Source organism: Passer montanus, unplaced genomic scaffold, assembly GCF_014805655.1.
Source record: "Passer montanus isolate IOZ18808 unplaced genomic scaffold, ASM1480565v1 scaffold179, whole genome shotgun sequence".
In the NCBI taxonomy this organism is placed as follows: Eukaryota; Metazoa; Chordata; class Aves; order Passeriformes; family Passeridae; genus Passer; species Passer montanus.
In genome coordinates this window covers 251,462-271,003 of record NW_024365270.1, presented here as the reverse complement: position 1 = coordinate 271,003, position 19,542 = coordinate 251,462, and the positions used below count along the sequence as shown (strand labels likewise).

The 19,542-nt window shown below is 59.5% G+C and overlaps 3 protein-coding genes across 9 annotated transcripts in view; 2 read left to right on the top strand and 1 right to left on the bottom strand.

Moving 5' to 3' along the window:
• The window catches only part of NFE2L1 (nuclear factor, erythroid 2 like 1), a 10,703-nt gene extending 6,098 nt beyond the window's left edge, over positions 1–4,605 (top strand). For 3 of the 4 annotated variants that reach the window (XM_039704619.1, XM_039704620.1, XM_039704622.1), the window contains 4 exons: positions 135–350; positions 693–782; positions 1,129–1,320; positions 1,463–4,605. In XM_039704619.1, coding sequence (XP_039560553.1) covers positions 135–350; positions 693–782; positions 1,129–1,320; positions 1,463–2,800 — 1,836 coding nt within the window. In that variant the 3' untranslated portion in view covers positions 2,801–4,605. The remainder of the gene's footprint in view (positions 1–134; positions 351–692; positions 783–1,128; positions 1,321–1,462) is intronic. The other variant, XM_039704621.1, reaches the window with a different exon arrangement.
• A 1,493-nt stretch (positions 4,606–6,098) lies between these two features.
• CBX1 (chromobox 1) lies at positions 6,099–10,661 on the bottom strand. Its single transcript, XM_039704705.1, has 4 exons — positions 10,478–10,661; positions 9,393–9,570; positions 8,841–8,935; positions 6,099–7,787 (listed from the first exon to the last, which is right to left on the bottom strand). Exons 1-4 carry the CDS (start codon positions 10,615–10,617, stop codon positions 7,643–7,645), a joined length of 558 nt encoding a protein of 185 aa, XP_039560639.1. The 5' UTR covers positions 10,618–10,661; the 3' UTR covers positions 6,099–7,642.
• Positions 10,662–13,460: 2,799 nt separating this feature from the next.
• SNX11 (sorting nexin 11) lies at positions 13,461–19,054 on the top strand. 4 transcript variants are annotated; one of them, XM_039704703.1, is made up of 10 exons: positions 13,461–13,555; positions 14,216–14,277; positions 14,487–14,535; positions 14,974–15,060; positions 15,944–16,044; positions 16,226–16,324; positions 17,151–17,307; positions 17,561–17,589; positions 18,130–18,429; positions 18,485–19,054. In XM_039704703.1, the coding sequence occupies exons 3-10, from the start codon at positions 14,515–14,517 to the stop codon at positions 18,495–18,497; spliced, it is 807 nt and encodes a 268-aa protein (XP_039560637.1). In that variant the 5' UTR covers positions 13,461–13,555; positions 14,216–14,277; positions 14,487–14,514; the 3' UTR covers positions 18,498–19,054. The 4 variants fall into 4 exon arrangements, with proteins under 4 accessions (XP_039560637.1, XP_039560634.1, XP_039560632.1 ...); XM_039704700.1 differs by having other exon boundaries at positions 18,130–18,471; positions 18,556–19,054; XM_039704698.1 differs by having other exon boundaries at positions 18,130–19,054.
• The last annotated feature ends 488 nt before the right edge of the window (positions 19,055–19,542 follow it).

Here is a 19,542-nt window from a genome sequence, read left to right as displayed (position 1 = left end):
GGGGCAGCGGCCACGGGCGGCCGAGGGGGGCCCGGCGGGTGGGCTGCGGGCCGGGCGGGGGTCCCTGGGGAGGGGCCGCTGGGTGGGGACCCCCCCAGGCCGGGGGGCTGAGGGAAATGTGGTCTGTCTTGCAGGACATCGATTTGATTGACATCCTGTGGAGACAGGATATTGATCTCGGCGCTGGGCGAGAGATCTTTGACTACAGCCACCGTCAGAAAGAGAGCGAAGTGGACAAAGAGCTGAGCGATGGGAGGGAGCGCGGGGACAGCTGGAGGAGTGCAGGGAATGAGGTCTTGGATAGAATCCCGCTAGTTGATGGAGAGACCGGGGAGAGTTTCCCTGCGCAGGTAACGCCCCGGGCCGGGGCTGCGCTCCCCTCCCGCGGCCGTGCCCGTGCCCAGCAGCGCCAGGCTGTGCCCAGCAGGGCTTGGGCAGGGCCGCAGCGTGCCCCCAGGCCGGAGGGGCAGCAGGGACGGCAGGGACAGCAGGGGCAGCAGGGACAGCAGGGGCAGCGGCTGGCGCTCTCCCGAGCCCGGAGGGGCGGCTGGAGCCAGCACAGGAGCGCTGGGCGGGGCTCTGGCTCTTTTCGGATGCGCTGTGAGCCAGCCCTGCTGGAAGGGAGCTGGTTCCTCCTGAGCAGCAGCTGCCCGAGGCCCCGCTCCCAGCCCGTGTGTTTGCTGTGCCCCCAGGTGCCCGGAGCGGAGGATCAGACTGCCCTGTCCCTGGAGGAGTGCCTTAGGCTGCTGGAGGCCACCTTCCCCTTCGGGGACAATTCCGAGGTGAGCCCACGGGCTGGATCCCCAGGCTCGCGCTGGGGTTTTGTGCCTCCTGTGCTTCTCCTGCAGCAGCAGATTGGGTTTGGCTGCTCCAGGCACCCTGCGGAACCACGCGGGGAGGGGGGGCTGTGGTTAATTAAAACCTCCTGGCTTTGCTCCTCGTTAGTTCACGGCAAAGTGGGCTGGGCTGGGGGGTGGCTGCATCCCTGAGCATCCATCCCTGAGCATCCTTCCCTGAACATCCCTGAACGTCCCTGAGCGTCCATCCCCGAGTGTCCATCCCCGAGCGTCCATCCCCGAGTGTCCATCCCCGAGTGTCCATCCCCGAGTGTCCCTGCTCGTCCCCGAGGTGCCAGCCCTGATTCCCTGGCGTGCTCAGTTCCCAGCTGCGGATGTCTCCGCCCTGAGCGAAGCCGTGCCCGGGCAGAGCCGTGCCCCGGGCGGCCCCCCCAGCCTGCTGTCCCCCCTGCTGGCCGAGACCGAGTCGCCCTTCGACCTGGAGCAGCAGTGGCAGGACCTGATGTCCATCATGGAGATGCAGGTGAGCTCCGGGAGGGGCGGTGTGACTCGGGTCCCGGCCCGCGCGGTGACACCGCCGTGACACCGTGCCATCTTCCGTGTGGGATCTGGAAGCTCCCCGGCCCCGGGGCTCCCCCACCGAGCCGTGCCCGCGTCTCTTGCAGGCCATGGAGGTGAACACGAGCACGAGCGCCGAGAGCCTCTACGGTGGCACCGGCGGGGACCTCCTGGCGTCCAACTACAGCCTGGCCCCCGGCACGCCCATCAACCAGAACGTCAGCCTGCATCAGGCCTCGCTGGGCAGCTGCTCCCAGGACTTCTCCCTCTTCAGCTCGGACATCGAGAGCCCCTCCATGGCGGGCGGCTCGGCCCTGCTGCAGCTGGCGCCCGACAACTCCACCGGCCTCAACAGCACCTTCGGCTCCACCAACCTGAGCGGGATCTTCTTCCCGCCCCAGATGAACAGCACGGGGAACGAGACGGCCGGGCCCGAGCTGCCCGACCCCCTGGGAGGGCTGCTGGACGAGGCCATGCTGGACGAGATCAGCCTGATGGACTTGGCCATCGAGGAGGGCTTCAACCCCGTGCAGGCCTCGCAGCTGGAAGAGGAGTTCGATTCCGACTCAGGTCTTTCCCTGGATTCCGGCCACAGCCCCGCGTCCCTGAGCAGCTCCGAAGCCTCGTCCTCGTCGTCCTCTTCCTCTTCATCCTCCTCCTCCTCCTCCTCGTTTTCCGAGGAAGGCGCCGTGGGCTACAGCTCGGACTCGGAGAACGTGGACTTTGAGGAAGCGGAAGGGGCGGTTGGCTACCAGCCAGAGTACAGCAAGTTCTGCCGCATGAGCTACCAGGACCCGGCGCAGCTCCATTACCTGCCTTACCTGGAGCACGTTGGCCACAACCACACCTACAACATGGCCCCGGGCGCCCTGGACCCCGAGGAGCCCAAAGCGCCCGGCGCCGGCAAGAAGAGCGGCAAGGAGAAACCGTCCGAGCTGCTGGACAAGCAGCTGAGCCGCGACGAGCACCGCGCCAGGGCCATGAAGATCCCCTTCACCAACGACAAGATCATCAACCTGCCCGTGGAGGAGTTCAACGAGCTGCTGTCCAAGTACCAGCTGAGCGAGGCCCAGCTCAGCCTCATCCGCGACATCCGCCGGCGCGGCAAGAACAAGATGGCCGCCCAGAACTGCCGCAAGAGGAAGCTGGACACCATCCTCAACCTGGAGCGCGACGTGGAGGAGCTGCAGCGCGACAAGTCCAAACTGCTCAGGGAGAAGGTGGAGTTCCTCAAGTCCATCCGGCAGATGAAGCAGAAGGTGCAGAGCCTGTACCAGGAGGTGTTCGGGCGGCTGCGGGACGAGCAGGGCCGGCCCTACTCGCCCAGCCGGTACGCGCTGCAGTACGGCAGCGACGGCAGCGTGCTGCTGATCCCGCGCGCGCCCGCGCCCGCCGAGCCGCAGCCGCGGCGCCAGGAGCGCAAGCAGAAGGACAGGAGGAAGTGAAGGCGGCGGCGGAAGGGAGAGCTGGGATGAGGGCCGAGCCTGGAAGTGCTTGCGGAGGGAACTTTGATGCCTTCTTATCCGATTCTGTCTTCTCGAACCGCACGCGGCGCCGGCGGCGCGCGCCGGGGACTCTGCGGGAGCGGCCGTCCCGGAGCGGGGGACGGAGCCCAGCCCAAGCCCAGCTGCCACCGGCCACCCCCGGGGTGCTGGGAGAGCAGGGACGAGCTGGCATCGCTGCTGGGGAGGTTGGCACGAGGTGGATAAAACAAAAAAAAAAAAAACAAAAAAAAATTCCCACAAAAAACAAACTACTGTTAGGAACTGGCTTTAAGTAAGAGAAAAAAAACAAAAAACAAGAAAAAAAAGAGATTTAAGTGAATGGACTTCAAACCAAGTTATAGGAGAGACGTTTTTCTGAACTTCCAAAGTTCTGTGATTTCAGGTAGCTGGTTGTTTTTCTTTTTTTTTCCCCCTTTTTTTTTGGTTCTTTTTGGTTTCTTTTTCCCTTTCTTCCTTTCATCCCGACCCCATTTTTGCCATCGGTGTGTGTGAGATATTCCAGATTTCTCCTTCCTCGATGGGAGATCAGACCAGGGCACACGTGGAGAGACACAAAAAGTGGCGTGACTTCCATTAACCCTTTCCAGCCCGAGGAAGAGCAGAGCCAGGGGCGACTCCCATTAACCCTTTCCTGCCTGAGGAAGCTCAGAGCCAGGGGAAAGGGCAAGAAATCCATCCTGGGAGAAAGGACAAGGAGGGGGATCCCCGCCGAGCTTTGGGATGGGGAACGGAGGGAGGGAGGAGCAGGAGCCCTTCCTGAGCACTCAGCCCCCGCCGGCTTCTCCTGGAAGGAATTTTGGGTCAGGAACAGCACAAGGGGAGCGCTGGGACCCCGATGCCAGCCTCAAGCCCAGCCTTGGGGTGTCACCTCGAGCATTAAACAGCTGTAGGTCCCCGTCCTGTAACCACGCTTGGGTTTTTGGGGGTTCCAGCCTCGATTTTTTCCTCCCCCTTTTAGGGTCTAGAAGTGCTTGTGTTGAGTAAAAAACAAACAACGAAAAAAACCTAAAAAAATTACAAAAAAAAAAGAAAAAAAAGCCAAAAAAAAGGGAGAAGCCCAAACGTTCAAAGCTGCTCAATGTTCTCTTTGCCATAAAGATTCCGTGTAACCGTGTGATCACATTATAGGATTCTCTTCTGTCCCTAGAGGTGTTGGTCTGACTTCCTTTGTTTTTCAGGAGGGGGGTGGGGGTAGTGCCTTGATCACTGTCAGGTCTCCACACCTCGGAGACCATCCTAGAGCTGTATTTCCATATAGCACAGCTGGGAGTGTTCTGACTTTACCAGCAACCAGAAAAAAATAGAAATAAAAAAAGGAAAAAAAAGCTTAAAAAAAGAAATAAAATAAATAAAATGAAAATAACGGCTTTTCCGAGCCAGTCCTGTGCACGGGGTCCGAGCAGGATCCCAGGGTGGTCCTTCCACCTGGGGAAGCAGCAGGGAAGGCCCGCTGGCAAGATGTGTGTGGGTTTGTGGGAATGTTTTGCAGGATTTTTGGGAATGCTTGGAGCTGGGACTGGCCGGGCGGGAGCCCCGAGCCCCCTCCGGCTGCCCGGGAATGAAGCACAAGTTGGGATGTGGGGAGGTTGGAATGGAGAGAGAGCCCTGTGCGTGTGTTTTAAATTATTTCTTTTTGTTTCCTCTTAGAAACTTTTTTTGATTTGAATGATCTGTGACCTGTCAGGGAGAGAAGAGAGATTGTTGTGAGCACAGGACAAAAAAATAAAAATGGCTTATTCACTGTACCAGCCTCGGCTCCGGGGGTTTTATTTGGGATTTGGGATGAAACTGTGGGAATTTGGGCTTTTTCTGCCATCACAGCAGCTCCAGATCCATCGGATGGGAGGGAGCTGTTCCAGCCCTGCAGCGGATGGAGAAGGAGGGGAAGAAGGAATAGGAAAAGAAGGAGTGAAAAGAAATCCACATCAGATCCAGCGGGATCCACTGAGTCCACACTGGTCCAAGGTGCTCCTGTCTCCTCCGGGTGGTGATTCCAGCCATTCCTTAGGGCCGGGCTTGGGGTGGGACCCCAGCTGGAGAAAGCCCCACAAGGATTCCCTGGGGTGGTGCAGGGAGCTCATGGGGAAGGGATCCACTGCAGGGCTCCAGCCTCCAGCTTCCGTCCTCTTCCTCCAGGAGCCACCATCCTCCTCCAGGAGCCACCATCCTCCTCCAGGAGCCACCATCCTCCTCCAGGAATCATCATCCTCCTCCAGGAATCATCATCCTCCTCCAGGAGCCACCATCCTCCTCCAGGAGCCACCATCCTCCTCCAGGAGCCACCATCCTCCTCCAGGAATCATCATCCTCCTCCAGGAATCATCATCTTTCTCTGAGAGCCCCCAACCTCCTCCAGGAACCATCTTCCTACTCCAGGAATCATCTTCCTCCAAGAACGCCCATCCTCCAGAACCATCCTTCTCCAAGAACATCCATCTTCCTCCAGGAGCCACCATCCTCATCCAAGAACCATCATCATCCTCCGAGACCCCTCTTCCTCCTCCAGGAGCCGTTATCCTCATCCAAGAACCATTCCCCTCCTCATCCTCCAGGAACCACTGTCCTCCTCCTCCAGGAATCACAATCTTCCTCCTCCAAGAACCTTCCTCATCCTCCTCCTCCAGGAGCCGTTATCCAAGAACCATTCCCCTCCTCATCCTCCAGGAACCACCATCTTCCTCCTCCAGGAACCATCTTCCTCCTCCTCCAAGAACCTTCCTCCTCCTCCAGGAACCACTGTCCTCCTCCTCCAGGAATCACAATCTTCCTCCTCCAAGAACCTTCCTCCTTCTCCTCTTCCTCCAGGAAGCACCATCCTCCTTCTCCCAGAATCACCATCTTCCTCCCTCCAAGAACCTTCCTCCTCCAAGAACCCTCCTCCTCCTCCTCCTCCTGCAGGCGAACAGGAGCCGCCCCCACCGCCCTCCTCCCCAAACCCTCGGAGCCGCTCAGAGCCCCGGGCAGAGCGGGCGCGAGAAGGAACCGAAGGTCACTTACCCACCTGAGGTGCTGGCAGCTCCCTCCACGCCCCAGTGCAGGGCTCGGGGCTCTGGCTCAGCCTCTCTTCTGCAGGTGGAGGCCAAAACAAAGCCAGAACCTTCTGCAAAGCTCTAACCTGGCTCGGGCTCACCTTCCCTCCGTGTCCTGCTCTACCTGGGCACTCCTCACTGGAGGAAAGGGAGCAAGGTAAAGAAAAGATTAAGAAAAGAGTAAAAAAGTTTTTAAAAAAAATTTAAAATCAGGATTATAAATCTAAAATTTTATTGAGACAAAAAAAAAATCAAAACGAAACAAAAAAAACCAAAATAAAAACTGGACAGAGCTCGGTATGAAGTTAAAATCCAAACACGAACTTTTACATTTGCACACGGATTTTTGCACAGGAACCCAAACACATGCTCATAAAAAAGGTTTGTACAATGCACGTCGAGATCCCACCCCTGGAGTCACTTAAATAGTTCAGGATTCGGGAAAGAAATCTGATTTCAAAAATCAAAACCTGCCCCAAGGTTCTGGGAATGCAGCTCCCAGCCTCGCTCTGGGCAGGAACTGGGACTGACTGGAATTTTCCTTGTGCTGCTCTTGGATCCTCTCCCTCCCACATTCCCTCCCTGCTGGCTGGGCAGGAAAATCCAGAGTGGGAAAAGAATGAGTGGTCAGAAATTCAGGAAATCTCTTTTTTTTTGGGATTCCCCCCGCCCTCCCCCCAATTTGGAGAAATAGCACCTTAGAACAGAAAAAAAAGGGTTAAAAAGGCAATAAAAGGGTTAAAATTCATCCCCCCCATACAATGCACGTGTCAGGAGTGGCAGTTCTGCTGCAGGACGATACAGAATCACAAAGTTGCATTTTCACAAAGTCTCCCCTTCGTCCCCTCCCACCCCAAAAGTTCCCTCCCCCCCTTCCCCAAAAGTTGCCCCTAAAAATCGCTCGAGGATCAGCTCTGGAGATTTTGGACATTCACAGTTTCAGTGTCTCTGTCCCCAGTTCTGGCAGCAATTCTGGGAACTTCTCCCTTAATTTTTTTTATCCATTGATTTTCTTTGCTGAATTCGGGTTTTTTTAGAAAAAAAACCCCCGAATTCAGGCTCTTTTTTTTTAAAAAAGCAACCCCAAAAATATGGAAACAATCTGGGAATGTCATCACCAGACATTATTTCCCTCCTTGATTAAAAGTGATTGAATTCCCCCCAAAATCCCTCCCTTCCTTCCCAAAGGATAACACCAGGAAATAGCCAAGAAAAAAAAAAAAAGAAAATTAAGAAAAAAAAGGAAAATAAAAGGAAAATAGAAATCCGAATCAGAAGACCTACACACATGCTACGCCTTAAAAATGCAGAGTTAACACTATTGGGAACCAGGCTGGGGCTGTGGGATGGGCTCTGCAGGGGAAGCAGGATCCACCTGCACTCCCAATCCCAATCCCAGTCCCAATCCCAATCCCCAGCCCGGCCATCCCGGCGAGTCCTTCATGGAAGGGGCTTTGCTTCCGCTCCCACTGCTTTGAGACCCCTCCCCACCCCAAATTCCCACCCCGTCCCAAGCTTTCCAAATCCCCTATTGTCCCTCCCCCCGTCCCCGATGGAATCTGGAATTCCAGGGGATGCTGCTGGGAACCTGGACACGGCCGGGAGCAGAGGAGCGGCTGCAGGGCACACAAACCGGGCTGGGGGGCTCTTCCAAGGGCACCTCCAAACCCCTCCTTTGCTCACACCCCACAAAAGTTCGGATCGTCTTCCCAAAAAAAACCCCCAAAGCTGCCCGGAGCGGGGGCACCAGGGCTTAGTTCTTGTCCTCTTTCTTGTCATCGTCCTCTGAGGGGTAGGAGTGCCATGTCAACCTCTCCTCGTAGAACGAGATCACCACCTGCGGGCACTTGATGTTGGCCTCCTTGGCGGGCACCAGGTCGGCCTCGTCAGAGTTCTTCCTGCAGGGGAGAGGACAGGGACTCAGCGAGGGGGGACAGCAGGAGAATGGAGGTCCTGAGGGGCTCTGGATGTCCCACACACCCCTAACCCTGACCCTAAACCCTGACCCTAAACCCTAACCCTAAACCTGACCCTAAACCTTAACCCTGACCCAGGTCGGCCTCGTCAGAGTTCTTCCTGCAGGGGAACAGCAGGACAATGGAGGTCCTGAGGGGCTCTGGATGTCCCACACACCCCTAACCCTGACCCTAAACCCTGACCCTGACCCTAAACCCTAACCCTGAGCCTTGGCGGGCACCAGGTCGGCCTCGTCCGAGTTCTTCCTGCAGAGGAGAGGACAGGGACTGAGCGAGGGGGAGAGCAGGAATGGGGGACAGCAGGAGAATGGAATTCCCTGGATGTCCCACAGCCCAGGTCGGCCTCGTCAGAGTTCTTCCTGCAGGGGAGAGGACAGGGACTCAGCAAGGGGGGACAGCAGCAATGGGGGACAGCAGGAGAATGGAGGTCCTGAGGGGCTCTGGATGTCCCACACACCCCTAACCCTGACCCCTAATCCTGAACCTAAACCCTGACCCTAACCCTAAACCCTAACCCTGACCCTGGCCCTTGGTGGGCACCAGGCCGGCCTGGTCCGAGTTGTTCTTGGGGTGCGAGAGGAAAGGGAAGTCAGGGAGGGGGGAAAAGGAGGAATGGGAAAAACCAGGGACCAGAAGGGGAATGGAATTCCTCAGGGGCTCAGGATGTCCCACACCCTAACCCTGACCCCAAAGCCCAAACTTAAACCCTGACCCTGACCCTTCCCTGGGATCAGAGCGTGATGTCCCCTCCTGTCAGGGACCTCAGAAGGTCCCTCCTGATCCCTCTTTTCCCCGGGACCAACATTCCCAGTCCTGGAGCTCCAAACCCTTCCCTGGCCGTGCTCCAGCCTCTCCTTGGAGCGGCCACGGCACAGAGGGACAGCCCCTGATCCCACACAATTCCTGAGGGGATGGATCCACTGGGATGGTGCCCTGGGAGTCAGGGAAGAGGTGCCAGCCCCCCGAAGGCCTCACCACTTCATCAGGAACATCAGCTCCCCGCTGGAATCCGTGGCTCCGATGATTCGCTCCGGCTCGAAGCCTCGGGCGAAGCCTCGCGGTTTCTCCGACTGGAGAAAGGGGAAAAAAGGAGAAAATTCCATTTGTGAACTCCCAGAGTGACATTCCGGGCTCTGGGATGGGCAGGGAGGATCAGGCTGGAATTCCAGGGATGTGGGGATGCTCCCAGGGCTCCAGGAGAGCTGGGAATGTTCAGATGGAGAAGGGAAGGACCCAGGGAGAGCTGGAGAGGGACTGGGATAAGGGATGGAGGGACAGGACACAGGGAACTGGTTAAACTGGGACAGGGCAGGGAACAGACTGGGAACAGACTGGGAAACAAAACTGGGATCAGACTGAGAAACCAGGCTGGGAAACTCGCCAAGCCAAGCTCAGCCATCCCCTCCTTCCTCCTTCCCATTCCTTGAAAAAGCCCCTTGGAATGGCTTTTCCAGGGACCAAAAAAAAAAAAGCTTTTGCAGGGATTTTCCTTGGAGTCCTTTTTCCAGGATCCCTCTCCAGCCTCACCTCTTCCTTCTTTTTCTTTGGTTTGCTCTCCTCCCCTTTGTCCTCCGTGTCCGACTCGGCCTTGCGCTTGCTGCCCTCGGATTTCTCGCTCTCGTGGGCGGTTTTCTGGGACTGCAGGAATTCCGCGATCAGATCCGGGCAATCCAGGTTCTCCTCGGGCTCCCAGGTGTTGTCCTCGCTGCCAGCAAACACAAATCCCTCGTTTTCCCCAGTTTTGCAGCCCAGAAAATCCCGGCTGTGGCATCACCGGGTGCTGGGGATGTGGGATTTGGGATGGTTGGGCTGATCCGGGTGGGAATGCTGGATCCAATTCCCAGGTCCCGACCTCCCCATGGACATTCCCCCTGCTGGATCATGGAAACTCTGGGATGTTTATCCAGCTCTTCATCCCAGAGTTTTTCTCAGCTTCCACAGCTCTTTAGGGAATCAAAAATTCCCAAAAAATCCATGCAGTGCTGGCTGGGAAAACTCTGGATTCAGAGCTTGGAAGAAAGGGAGGAAATTCCCTTCTCAGGAGAGAATTCCTTGGATCCCACACTGGGATTGAGGGGGGAATCCCTCCAGGATTTGCTTCCAGGTGGGAATGGGATATTCCCACCCTGGCACACTGGGATTTTCCAGGATTTTCTCTCCCTGGGATGGGAAATCCTTGGGAACACTGGGATTTTCCCATCCAGGATCTTCTCCCCCTGTCCTGCTGGAGTTCTTTGGGAACACTGCCATTTTCCAGGATTTTCTCTCCCTCTTTGCCTGGGATGGGGGAAATCCTTGGGAACACTGGGATTTTCCAGGATTTTCTCTCCCTCCATGCCCAGGATGGGAAATCCTTGGGAACAGTGGCATTTTCCTTGGGAACACTGGCATTTTCCACGGTTTGTTCTCCCTGCTGTCCCTGGGGTGGGAAATGCTTGGGAACAGCACGATTTTTGTGGGAACAGTGGCATTTCCCTTGGGAACACCGGGATTTCCCTTGGGAGCACAGGATTCTCCCCTTGTCCCTGGCAGGAGAAGCCCCCAGCAGCCCCCCAGCCCCGCTCCCGCGGCGGATCCGGCCGGGAACGGGAATGGGAACGGGAATGACTCACTCGGAGAAGCCCTTCCACTTGAGCAGGTATTCCACCTTCCCCTTGACCACGCGCCGATCCAGCACTTTTTCCACCACGTACTCCTCCTCCTCCTCCTCCAGCACCTCTTCCACCTTTTTCTTGTTCTGCTTTTTTCCCATTGTGCTGGCCAGCTTCTCCGCTTTCCCGGGCTGCTGCAGGGGGGAGAGGGGGAAATCCCGGGTGAGGCACCACGGGGATGGTGGGAATGCTGGGATGCACAACTCGGGATCGTGCTCCCTTCTCAGGACACAATTCCTTGGATCCACGCTGGGATGGAGGGGGGAATCCCCCCAGGATGTGTCTCCAGCTGGGAATGGGATATTCCCACCCTGGCACACTGGGAATTTCCAGGATTTTCTCTCCCTGCCCTGCTGGAGCTCCTTGGGAGCACTGGGATTTTCCCTGGGATGGGAAATCCTCGGGAGAACTGGGATTTCTGTGAACTCCAGGGGTTTACAGGAACTCAGACTCCATCAGTGGTTAATCCCAATTAATCCCAGGTCACATTCCCAGATCCCAACCTCTCCGTGGTCATTCCCTTGCGGAATCACGGATGCTCTGGGATATTTATCCACCTCTTCATCCCACAGCTGTTTAGGGAACCAAAATTCCTGAAATTCCATCCAGGGCTGGCTAGGAAAACTCTGGATTCAGAGCCAGGAAATCCCTGGATTCCAAGCTGGAAAAACTCTGGATCCAGAGATGGGGAAAGCCTGGATTCTGAGCATTTTGGGATCCATTTTTCCCGGATTCCCACAAGGAATTCCCAAGGCCTGCATTCCAAGCCCACTCCCAGGTGTTTTTTCGGCATTTCCCAGCAGCCCCAGCTGAATTCCGTGGATTCCAGGAGCCCGACCCTCCCCTCCCAATTTCTGGAGGAATTTTGGGATTTATCCCTATTCTTTTCCCACATTTCCAGCCTCTTTCACAGCACATCCCAGAGTTACCCCACCAGAATCCCAATTTTTATCCAGGGATCCCTCTGTTTTACAGGAACACACAGAGCTGCTTCCAAACCCATCCCTGGCATCCCCCCCTTCCACATTCCAGGGAGAACTCCCTTTTTCTCACCCCCAAAATCCCCTTTTCTCCCACCCAAAACTCCCCCACGGGATAACCCCGGCTCCAAATCCGCTTTTTCCCGGGAAAAGCTTTCCCAGCTCCTTCTCCAGACACACAAATCCCGCTGGGATCCCCGGAAAAAAGCTTCCCCAGCTCCCCAAACTCCAGCAGAATTGCCCCCAAACACCTCCTCCTCCCTGCCCAGCGCATTCCCGAGCCCAGCTCCGCCCCAGTTCCCGAATTGCCCCTCCAAGCCCGGATTCCCGGGATTTTTCCTGCTTCCCGCCAAAAGCTGTCGCTTGTCCCTCCCCATCCCGCTCCCGGCCTGATTCCCGCTTTTCCACCAGACCCCTTCCCCTCACCCAGGGAAAAATCACACTTTTCCCCTCACAAATCACACTTTTCCCTCACAAATCCCGATTTTCCCCTCAAAAATCCCACCTTTCCCCTCACAAATCACAGTTTTCCCCTCACAAATCCCACATTTTCCCTCATAAATGCCACTTTTCCCTCACAAATCCCGATTTTCCCCTCAAAAATCCCACCTTTCCCCTCACAAATCACAGTTTTCCCCTCACAAATCCCACCTTTCCCCTCACAAATCCCATCTTTTCCCTCACAAATGCCACTTTTCCCTCACAAATCCAACTTTTGCCCCTCATAAATGCCACTTTTCCCTCACAAACCCCATTTTTCCCCTCACAAACCCCATTTTTTCCCTCACAAATCAGTCTTTTCCTTCACGAGTCCCACTTTTTTCCCCTCACAAATGCCACTTTTCCCTCACAAATTCCAGGTTTTCCCCTCACAAATTCCCCCTTTTCCTCCACAAGTCCCACTTTTTTCCCCCCTCACAAATCTCAGTTTTTTCCCTCAGAAATGACATTTTCCCCCTCACAAATCCCACTCTTTCCCCCTCATAATCCCCTTTTCCCCTCACAAATCCGTTTTTCCCCCTCACAAATCCCCCTTTTCCCTCAGAAATCTCCGTTTCCCCCTCACAAATCCCAGTTTTTCCCCTCACAAATCCAAACCCGTCACTGACCCCCATCACCAAACCCCATCCCCACACCGATCCCCAAATCCCCCCTAACGCTTCTCCCGCCCCTTTTCTGACCATCCCTGCACCCCAAAATCCCTCTCTGCCCTGACCCAGCCCCAAATCCCCTCTCTTTCACCCCGCGCACCGCGCCTGCGCCGCGCCCGCGCAGGGCGCGCCGGGAGGTGTAGTCCGCGCCGCCGCCGAGCCGCCGTGCGCTCCGCTGTGGGGCGCGGGGAGTGACGGGAGGTGTAGTCCGCGGAGAGCGGCGGCGCTGCGTGCGCGCGAGGTGTGATGGGAGGTGTAGTCTGCCGCGCTCGCGGGGCCTGATGGGAGTTGTAGTCCGGGATGGTCAGGCCTCTCCGTTCTGCTCCTTGTTAATTAAATAATTAGAGTCATTAACGGTGGGAAAGTCTTCGAGTTCAAGCCGTGACCCACAAGCGCCTCGTCCCTCAGGTCAGAGCCTCGAGTGGCACCTCCAGCGGGCTGTGCCAGCACCCAGGGAAGGGTCCCGTTTATGGCCTCCTAAAAAATCTTATTTAGGGAATCCTGGAATCGCTGGGGCTGGAAAAGCCCTCTCGGATCGCCGGTGGACTCCAGCAGCGCCCGGGGCAGCTGTGCCAGGGCTGTATCCCCGTTTCCAGGGGGAGATTCCCGCTGGGGCCCAGCCTGAGGCCATTCCCGTCCTGTCCCTGTCCCCTGGAAGCAGAGCCGGACCCCCACGGCCGCCCCCTCTCAGAAGGTCCCTCCCGATCCCTTTTTCCTCCAGGACAAACATTCCCAGCTCCCTCAGGCGCTCCAGCCCCTCCCTGTCCCAGGCCAGGGCTGCCGCCCGGGACCACAGCGCCGCCCGGACTACAACTCCCAGCATGCCCCGCACCGGAAGTTCCGGCCCCGCCCCCGCTATAAACCCGCGCGCCGCCGCCGCCGCTTAAAGGGGCCGCGGGCTGTGCGAGGTGAGGGGCCCTGAGGGAGGGCGCAGATCGGGGGGGTCCCGGCTCCCCCCGGGGCTTTGGGGACACCGGGACCCCGCGGGGGGAGGCGGAGGGGCCGGGCTGGGCCTCCCCGCGGCCCGGGGCCTGTCCCGGCGCGGGGCTCGCCCTCAGCGCGGAGCGCGGCCCGGGCTCGGCCCGGTCCTGGCCCGGGAATCTTTTAATTCCCTGCAAAGGCGAACCAGCCCCGGGAGCTCCCCCCGCGGCGCTTGCCGGGCGTGGGAAAGGAATAACTGGGACTCGCTCCCGTTTTTCCTGCTTTTCCCGGGGTTTTGGGACCCGCTGTGCTGCGGGACATCCCGGGAGGGGGAGTGGGGGTGAGGGAGCCTTTCCTGCCCTGGAAAGATCCTGAAAAAAATTCCTGGGAAAAAACCCATTTCCAGTGCTTAGGTGTGTCCAAGGAAAATAGGGAATAAACGGGATTTGTGACGGTGCTCAGGAATTCACCCACCACGGGAAAATCGGGAATAACTGGGATTCGTTCTGGTTTTTCCGGCTCTGGAGGGTTTTCCACGGGTGGGAATGAGGATTCCTGCTGTTCCAGAGGGTTGGGAAAGGTTTTCAGGGATGGATCAGGATAAAAGATAAGGAGCCTGAGATAACAATGAGCACTTTCCCTGGCAGGAGTTTCCCTGGAAATGAGGAATTTCCCGGGAATTCTCTCCTTGAACCCCAATCCCGGGCAGGTGAGAAGCAGCAGAACCTTGGAAAATCCCGGATTTGGGGAAAATAACCCCAAACTGGGAATCCCAGAGCCCCTTGAACTGGGGCTTTCCCCACATTCCCGGGATTCCCAGCATTCCCAAAAGCTGCGGGCTCCCGGAGCTCTGGGGGACGCAGAATCCGCGGAAAACCCGCGGAAAGGATTTCTCTAAAAGCCTTTTTCCCTCCCCAGATGTTTCCCGCCGGGCTCGGGCTCTAGGATGTTGGAGAGCCGAGAGGAAGTGAGGAGCACTCCTGGCTCGTTCCCGCATTCCGGGAATCCCAACTCCATGGATAACTCCTGGGGGAGCTGGGAGTGGGAATGGCTGGGACAGCAGGGATGGGAATGGGAACAGCTGGAAAAGTGGGAGTGGGAATGGCTGGAGGTGTCTGTGCCATTCCTGGGAAGTTGGAAAAGCAGGAGCAGGGTGGAGCCGTGTTCCCAGAGCCCCAGATCCCATTCCAGGGAAGCAGGAGCGGGGTGGATCCCTGATCCCAGTCCAGGGAGGCAGGAATGGGGTGGATCCCTGATCCTGATCCCAATCCCAGGGAGGCAGGGCAGGTGGATCCCTGATCCCAATCCCGATCCCAGGGAGGCAGGTCAGGTGGATCCCTGATCCTGATCCCGATCCAGGGAATCAGGGCAGGTGGATCCCTGATCCCCACCCCGGGTTCCGCAGGAGCTGACCACGGTGCGGGTGCAGGATCCGCGCGTGCAGAACGAGGGCTCCTGGAATTCCTACGTGGATTACAAGATCTTCCTGCACGTGAGCCGGGAGCGGGACACGGGGGGAGAGCTGGGATCGGGGTGGGATCGGGGTGGGATCGGGGTGGGATCGGGGTGGGCCCCGGGAGAGGCTCTGGAGCAGGGATATCCCAGCCCACGGAGGGGAATCCTCGGGATCTCGTCCTGGGCTGGCTCCCGGTTCCAGCATCGAGGGGATCCCGCAGGGACTGAGATCCTGATCCTCAGTCCCGTGGAGCATTCCCATCCTGGATCCTCTGTCCAGGCCAGATCCAGCCCCTTGATCCCACGGATAATTCCCATGGAGAATTCCCATCCTGGATCTCCCAGTGACTGAGATCCAGCCCCTTGATCCCATGGATAATTCCCAGGAATAATTCCCATCGTGGATCTTCAGATCCAGCCCTCAATTGCATGGATCATTCCTAGAGATCAGTCCCGGGGATCATTCCCATCCTGGATCCTTCAGCCCTCAATTCCCAGGGTTCCCTCCCAGGGATCATTCCCGGGGATCCCTCCCAGGGATCATTCCCGGGGATCATTCCCGGGACCATTCCCGGGGATCATTCCCGGGGATCATTCCCGAGATCATTCCCAGGGATCATTCCCAGGGTTCCCTCCCAGGATCATTCCCAGGGATCCCTCCCAGGATCATTCCCGGGACCATTCCCGGGGATCATTCCTGAGATCATTCCCAGGGATCATTCCCAGGGATCCCTCCCAGGATCATTCCCGGGATCATCCCGGGACCATTCCCAGGGATCATTCCCGGGGATCATTCCTGGGGATCATTCCCAGGGATCATTCCCGGGGATCATTCCCGGGATCATTCCCGGGGATCATTCCCGGGATCATTCCCGGGGATCGTTCCCGGGGCCATTCCCGGATCCCGCTGATTTTCCCAGACCAACAGCAAGGCCTTCACCGCCAAGACCTCGTGCGTGCGGCGCCGCTACCGCGAGTTCGTGTGGCTGCGGCGGCAGCTGCAGAGGAACGCCGGGCTGGTGTAAGAGCTCGGGGCTCCCCAGCGGCCGGGCCTGGGGTCCCGCGGGGTCTGGGGTCCCCCCGGGTCTGGGGTCCCACCGGGGTCTGGGGTCCCGCGGGGTCTGGGGTCCCCCCGGGTCTGGGGTCCCGCGGGGTCTGGGGTCCCGCCGGGGCCCGCCCCAAAGCTGCCCCCACTGTTGCAGGCCGGTGCCGGAGCTGCCGGGAAAATCCGCGTTCTTCGTGGGAAGCACGGATGAGTTCATCGAGAGGCGCCGCCAGGGGCTGCAGCTCTTCCTGGAGAGGTGCAGCGGGGCTGGGGGCTTTGGGGGGCTTGGGGGTTTGGGGTTTGGGTTTGGGAAGGGCTGAGGGGAGGGTGCACCGCCCAGGGGTGGCCAGGAGGTGGCAGCAGGCAGGGCCGAGTGGCCCTGGTGACCGTCCCTGCTGTCCCTCGTGTCCCCCCGGTGTCCCTGCTGTCCTTCCTGTCCGTGTGCCCGGGGTGGGAGGGGACAAGGGGCCAGCAGGGGTGGCCTGTCCCTGCGGGTGGCAGTGCCAGCAGGGGTGGCGGTGCCAGCAGGGGTGGCCTGTCCCTGCAGGGTGGCAGTGCCAGCAGGGGTGGCAGTGCCAGCAGGGTGGCCTGTCCCTGCGGGTGGCAGTGCCAGCAGAGGTGGCCTGTCCCTGCAGGGTGGCCTGTCCCTGCGGGTGGCAGTGCCCAGGGGTGGCCTGTCCCTGCGGGTGGCAGTGCCAGCAGAGGTGGCCTGTCCCTGCGGGTGGCAGTGCCAGCAGAGGTGGCCTGTCCCTGCAGGGTGGCCTGTCCCTGCGGGTGGCAGTGCCAGCAGGGTGGCCTGTCCCTGCGGGGTGGCAGTGCCAGCAGGGTGGCAGTGCCAGCAGGGTGGCCTGTCCCTGCAGGGTGGCAGTGCCAGCAGGGGTGGCAGTGCCAGCAGAGGTGACCTGTCCCTGCGGGTGGCAGTGCCAGCAGGGTGGCCTGTCCCTGCGGGGTGGCAGTGCCAGCAGGGGTGGCGGTGCCAGCAGGGGTGGCCTGTCCCTGCGGGTGGCAGTGCCAGGAGGGGTGGCAGTGCCAGCAGGGGTGGCGGTGCCAGCAGGCTGACGTGCGCGTGTCCCTGTCCCCAGGGTGGTGCAGAGCGCCGTGCTGCTGTCCGACAGCCGCCTGCACCTGTTCCTGCAGAGCCAGCTGCCCGTGCCCGCCATCGAGGCGTGCGTGCAGGGCCGGGGCCCGCACTCGGTCACCGAGGCCATCCTGCACTACGCCATGGCCTGGGGACAGCGCGGGGACGGCGCGGGGCTGGCCTGGGGACAGCGCGGGCTGACGTGCGCGTGTCCCTGTCCCCAGGGTGGTGCAGAGCGCCGTGCTGCTGTCCGACAGCCGCCTGCACCTGTTCCTGCAGAGCCAGCTGCCCGTGCCCGCCATCGAGGCGTGCGTGCAGGGCCGGGGCCCGCACTCGGTCACCGAGGCCATCCTGCACTACGCCATGGCCTGGGGACAGCGCGGGGACAGCGCGGGGCTGGCCTGGGGACAGCGGGGGGACGGCGCGGCGCTGCCCGCAGCCAGGTAGGGCAGGGGCCAGGGGAGGGACCTGCTCCTGCTGGGAGCCTGGGAAATGGACTCGGGACAGGGGGAGCAGCCCGGGACAGCCCCGGGACCCCGGTGTGGGTCCTGGGACAGCCCCGGGAGCTCCCTGTGCATCCCAGGGCACTCCCAGGGGACTCCCAGCTCCTCCCTGTGCATCCCAGGGCCCTCCCAGGGCACTCCCAGGGGACTCCCAGCTCCTCCCTGTGCATCCCAGGGCCCTCCCAGGGCACTCCCAGGGGACTCCCAGCTCCTCCCTGTGCATCCCAGGGCCCTCCCAGGGCACTCCCAGGGGACTCCCAGCTCCTCCCTGTGCATCCCAGGGCCCTCCCAGGGCACTCCCAGGGGACTCCCAGCTCCTCCCTGTGCATCCCGGGGCAGAGGAGCCCAGGCAGGGCCTGGAGTGTCCCTGGGATGGGACCATCCCCCTTTTCCAGCTGGGATGGAGCTGCCCGGGCCGGGCTGTGCCCAGGAAATCCCGACATTCCCTGGATAATTCCCTTTTCCTGCTCCATTTCCCAGCTGTGCCAGCCTGGGGAGCGCCCAGGGCTGCCTGGAGAGCTTCCCCTACTGGGGTGACTTTGGCATGGACGAGGCGCGGCCAGAGAGCCCGGAGCGCCCGGCCGGACACGGAGTGACCCCTCTGGAGAGCCCGGAGTGCCCAGCTGGACACGGAGTGACCCCCAAGGAGAGCCCGGAATTCCCAGCTGGACACGGAGTGACCCCCCAGGAGAGCCCGGAATTCCCAGCTGGACACGGAGTGATCCCTCTGGAGAGCCCGGAGTGCCCAGCTGGACACGGAGTGACCCCTCTGGAGAGCCCGGAATTCCCAGCTGGACACCCAGTGACCCCTCTGGAGAGCCCGGAGTGCCCAGCTGGACACGGAGTGACCCCTCTGGAGAGCCCGGACACCCAGTGACCCCTCTGGAGATCCTGGAATTCCCAGCTGGACACGGAGTGACCCCTCTGGAGAGCCCGGAGTGCCCGGCTGGACACGGAGTGACCCCTCTGGACACCCCCAGGCCCCGCCGCCCTCGCTGGGAGAGGGATCAGCGTGGAGCCACTGGGATGGCTGCACTGGGAGCACTGGGAGCACTGGGAATGCGGCCCAGCCGTGGCTGAGCTCCCTCCCAGCACATTCCCGATATTCCCTGATATTCCCAGCGGTGTTTTCCTCACTCTGCTCCTGCTCCACTCCCTCTGGAATTCCCAAACTGGGCTCAAATCCCTCTGGAATTCCCAAACTGGGACAGTCGGAGCCGAGCTTCCCGCGGGGACAAGGGAGGGATGGGGCTGGAATTTGTGTCCCCTTCCCCCCGGGGCTGTTCCCGGGGAATTTTTGGGAAGCAGGAGCAGCTCGGGGGTTTTGGTGTCTTCCCCTCCCTCAGCACTTGGTGTGGGCAGGAAATAAAAATGGTTAAAAATTAAAATAAATGAATAAAATTCACACGGAAGTGCAGGAGTTTTTCCGGGTTCTGCCGGGCTCGGGGGTGGGAGAAGCGCCGGGAATTTCGGGATTTGGGGAATTTGGGAATTGGCTCCAGGGAAGGCCCGGGAATGTTGGGAATCCCTCGGAATGGCAGGAGGAGTGCAGGGCCCCGAGCGAGGCTGTGATTGGCGGATCCCCTCATGAATATTCATACTCATTAATATTCATGAGCGCGTCGCTGCCGTGGCACGGATGGGCCCGGGATCCGGTCGGAATCCAGGGATCCACCCGGATTCTCTGGATCTGTTCTGAACCCAAGGATCTGATTGGAACCCCGGGATCTGATCAAACCCAGGGATCTGACCCGAATCCAGGGATCTGATCAAATCCAGGGATCTGACCCGAATCCAGGGATCTGATCCCAACCCAGGGATCTGAACAAACCCAGGGATCTGATCCCAACCCAGGGATCTGATCCCAACCCAGGGATCCGACCTGAATCCAGG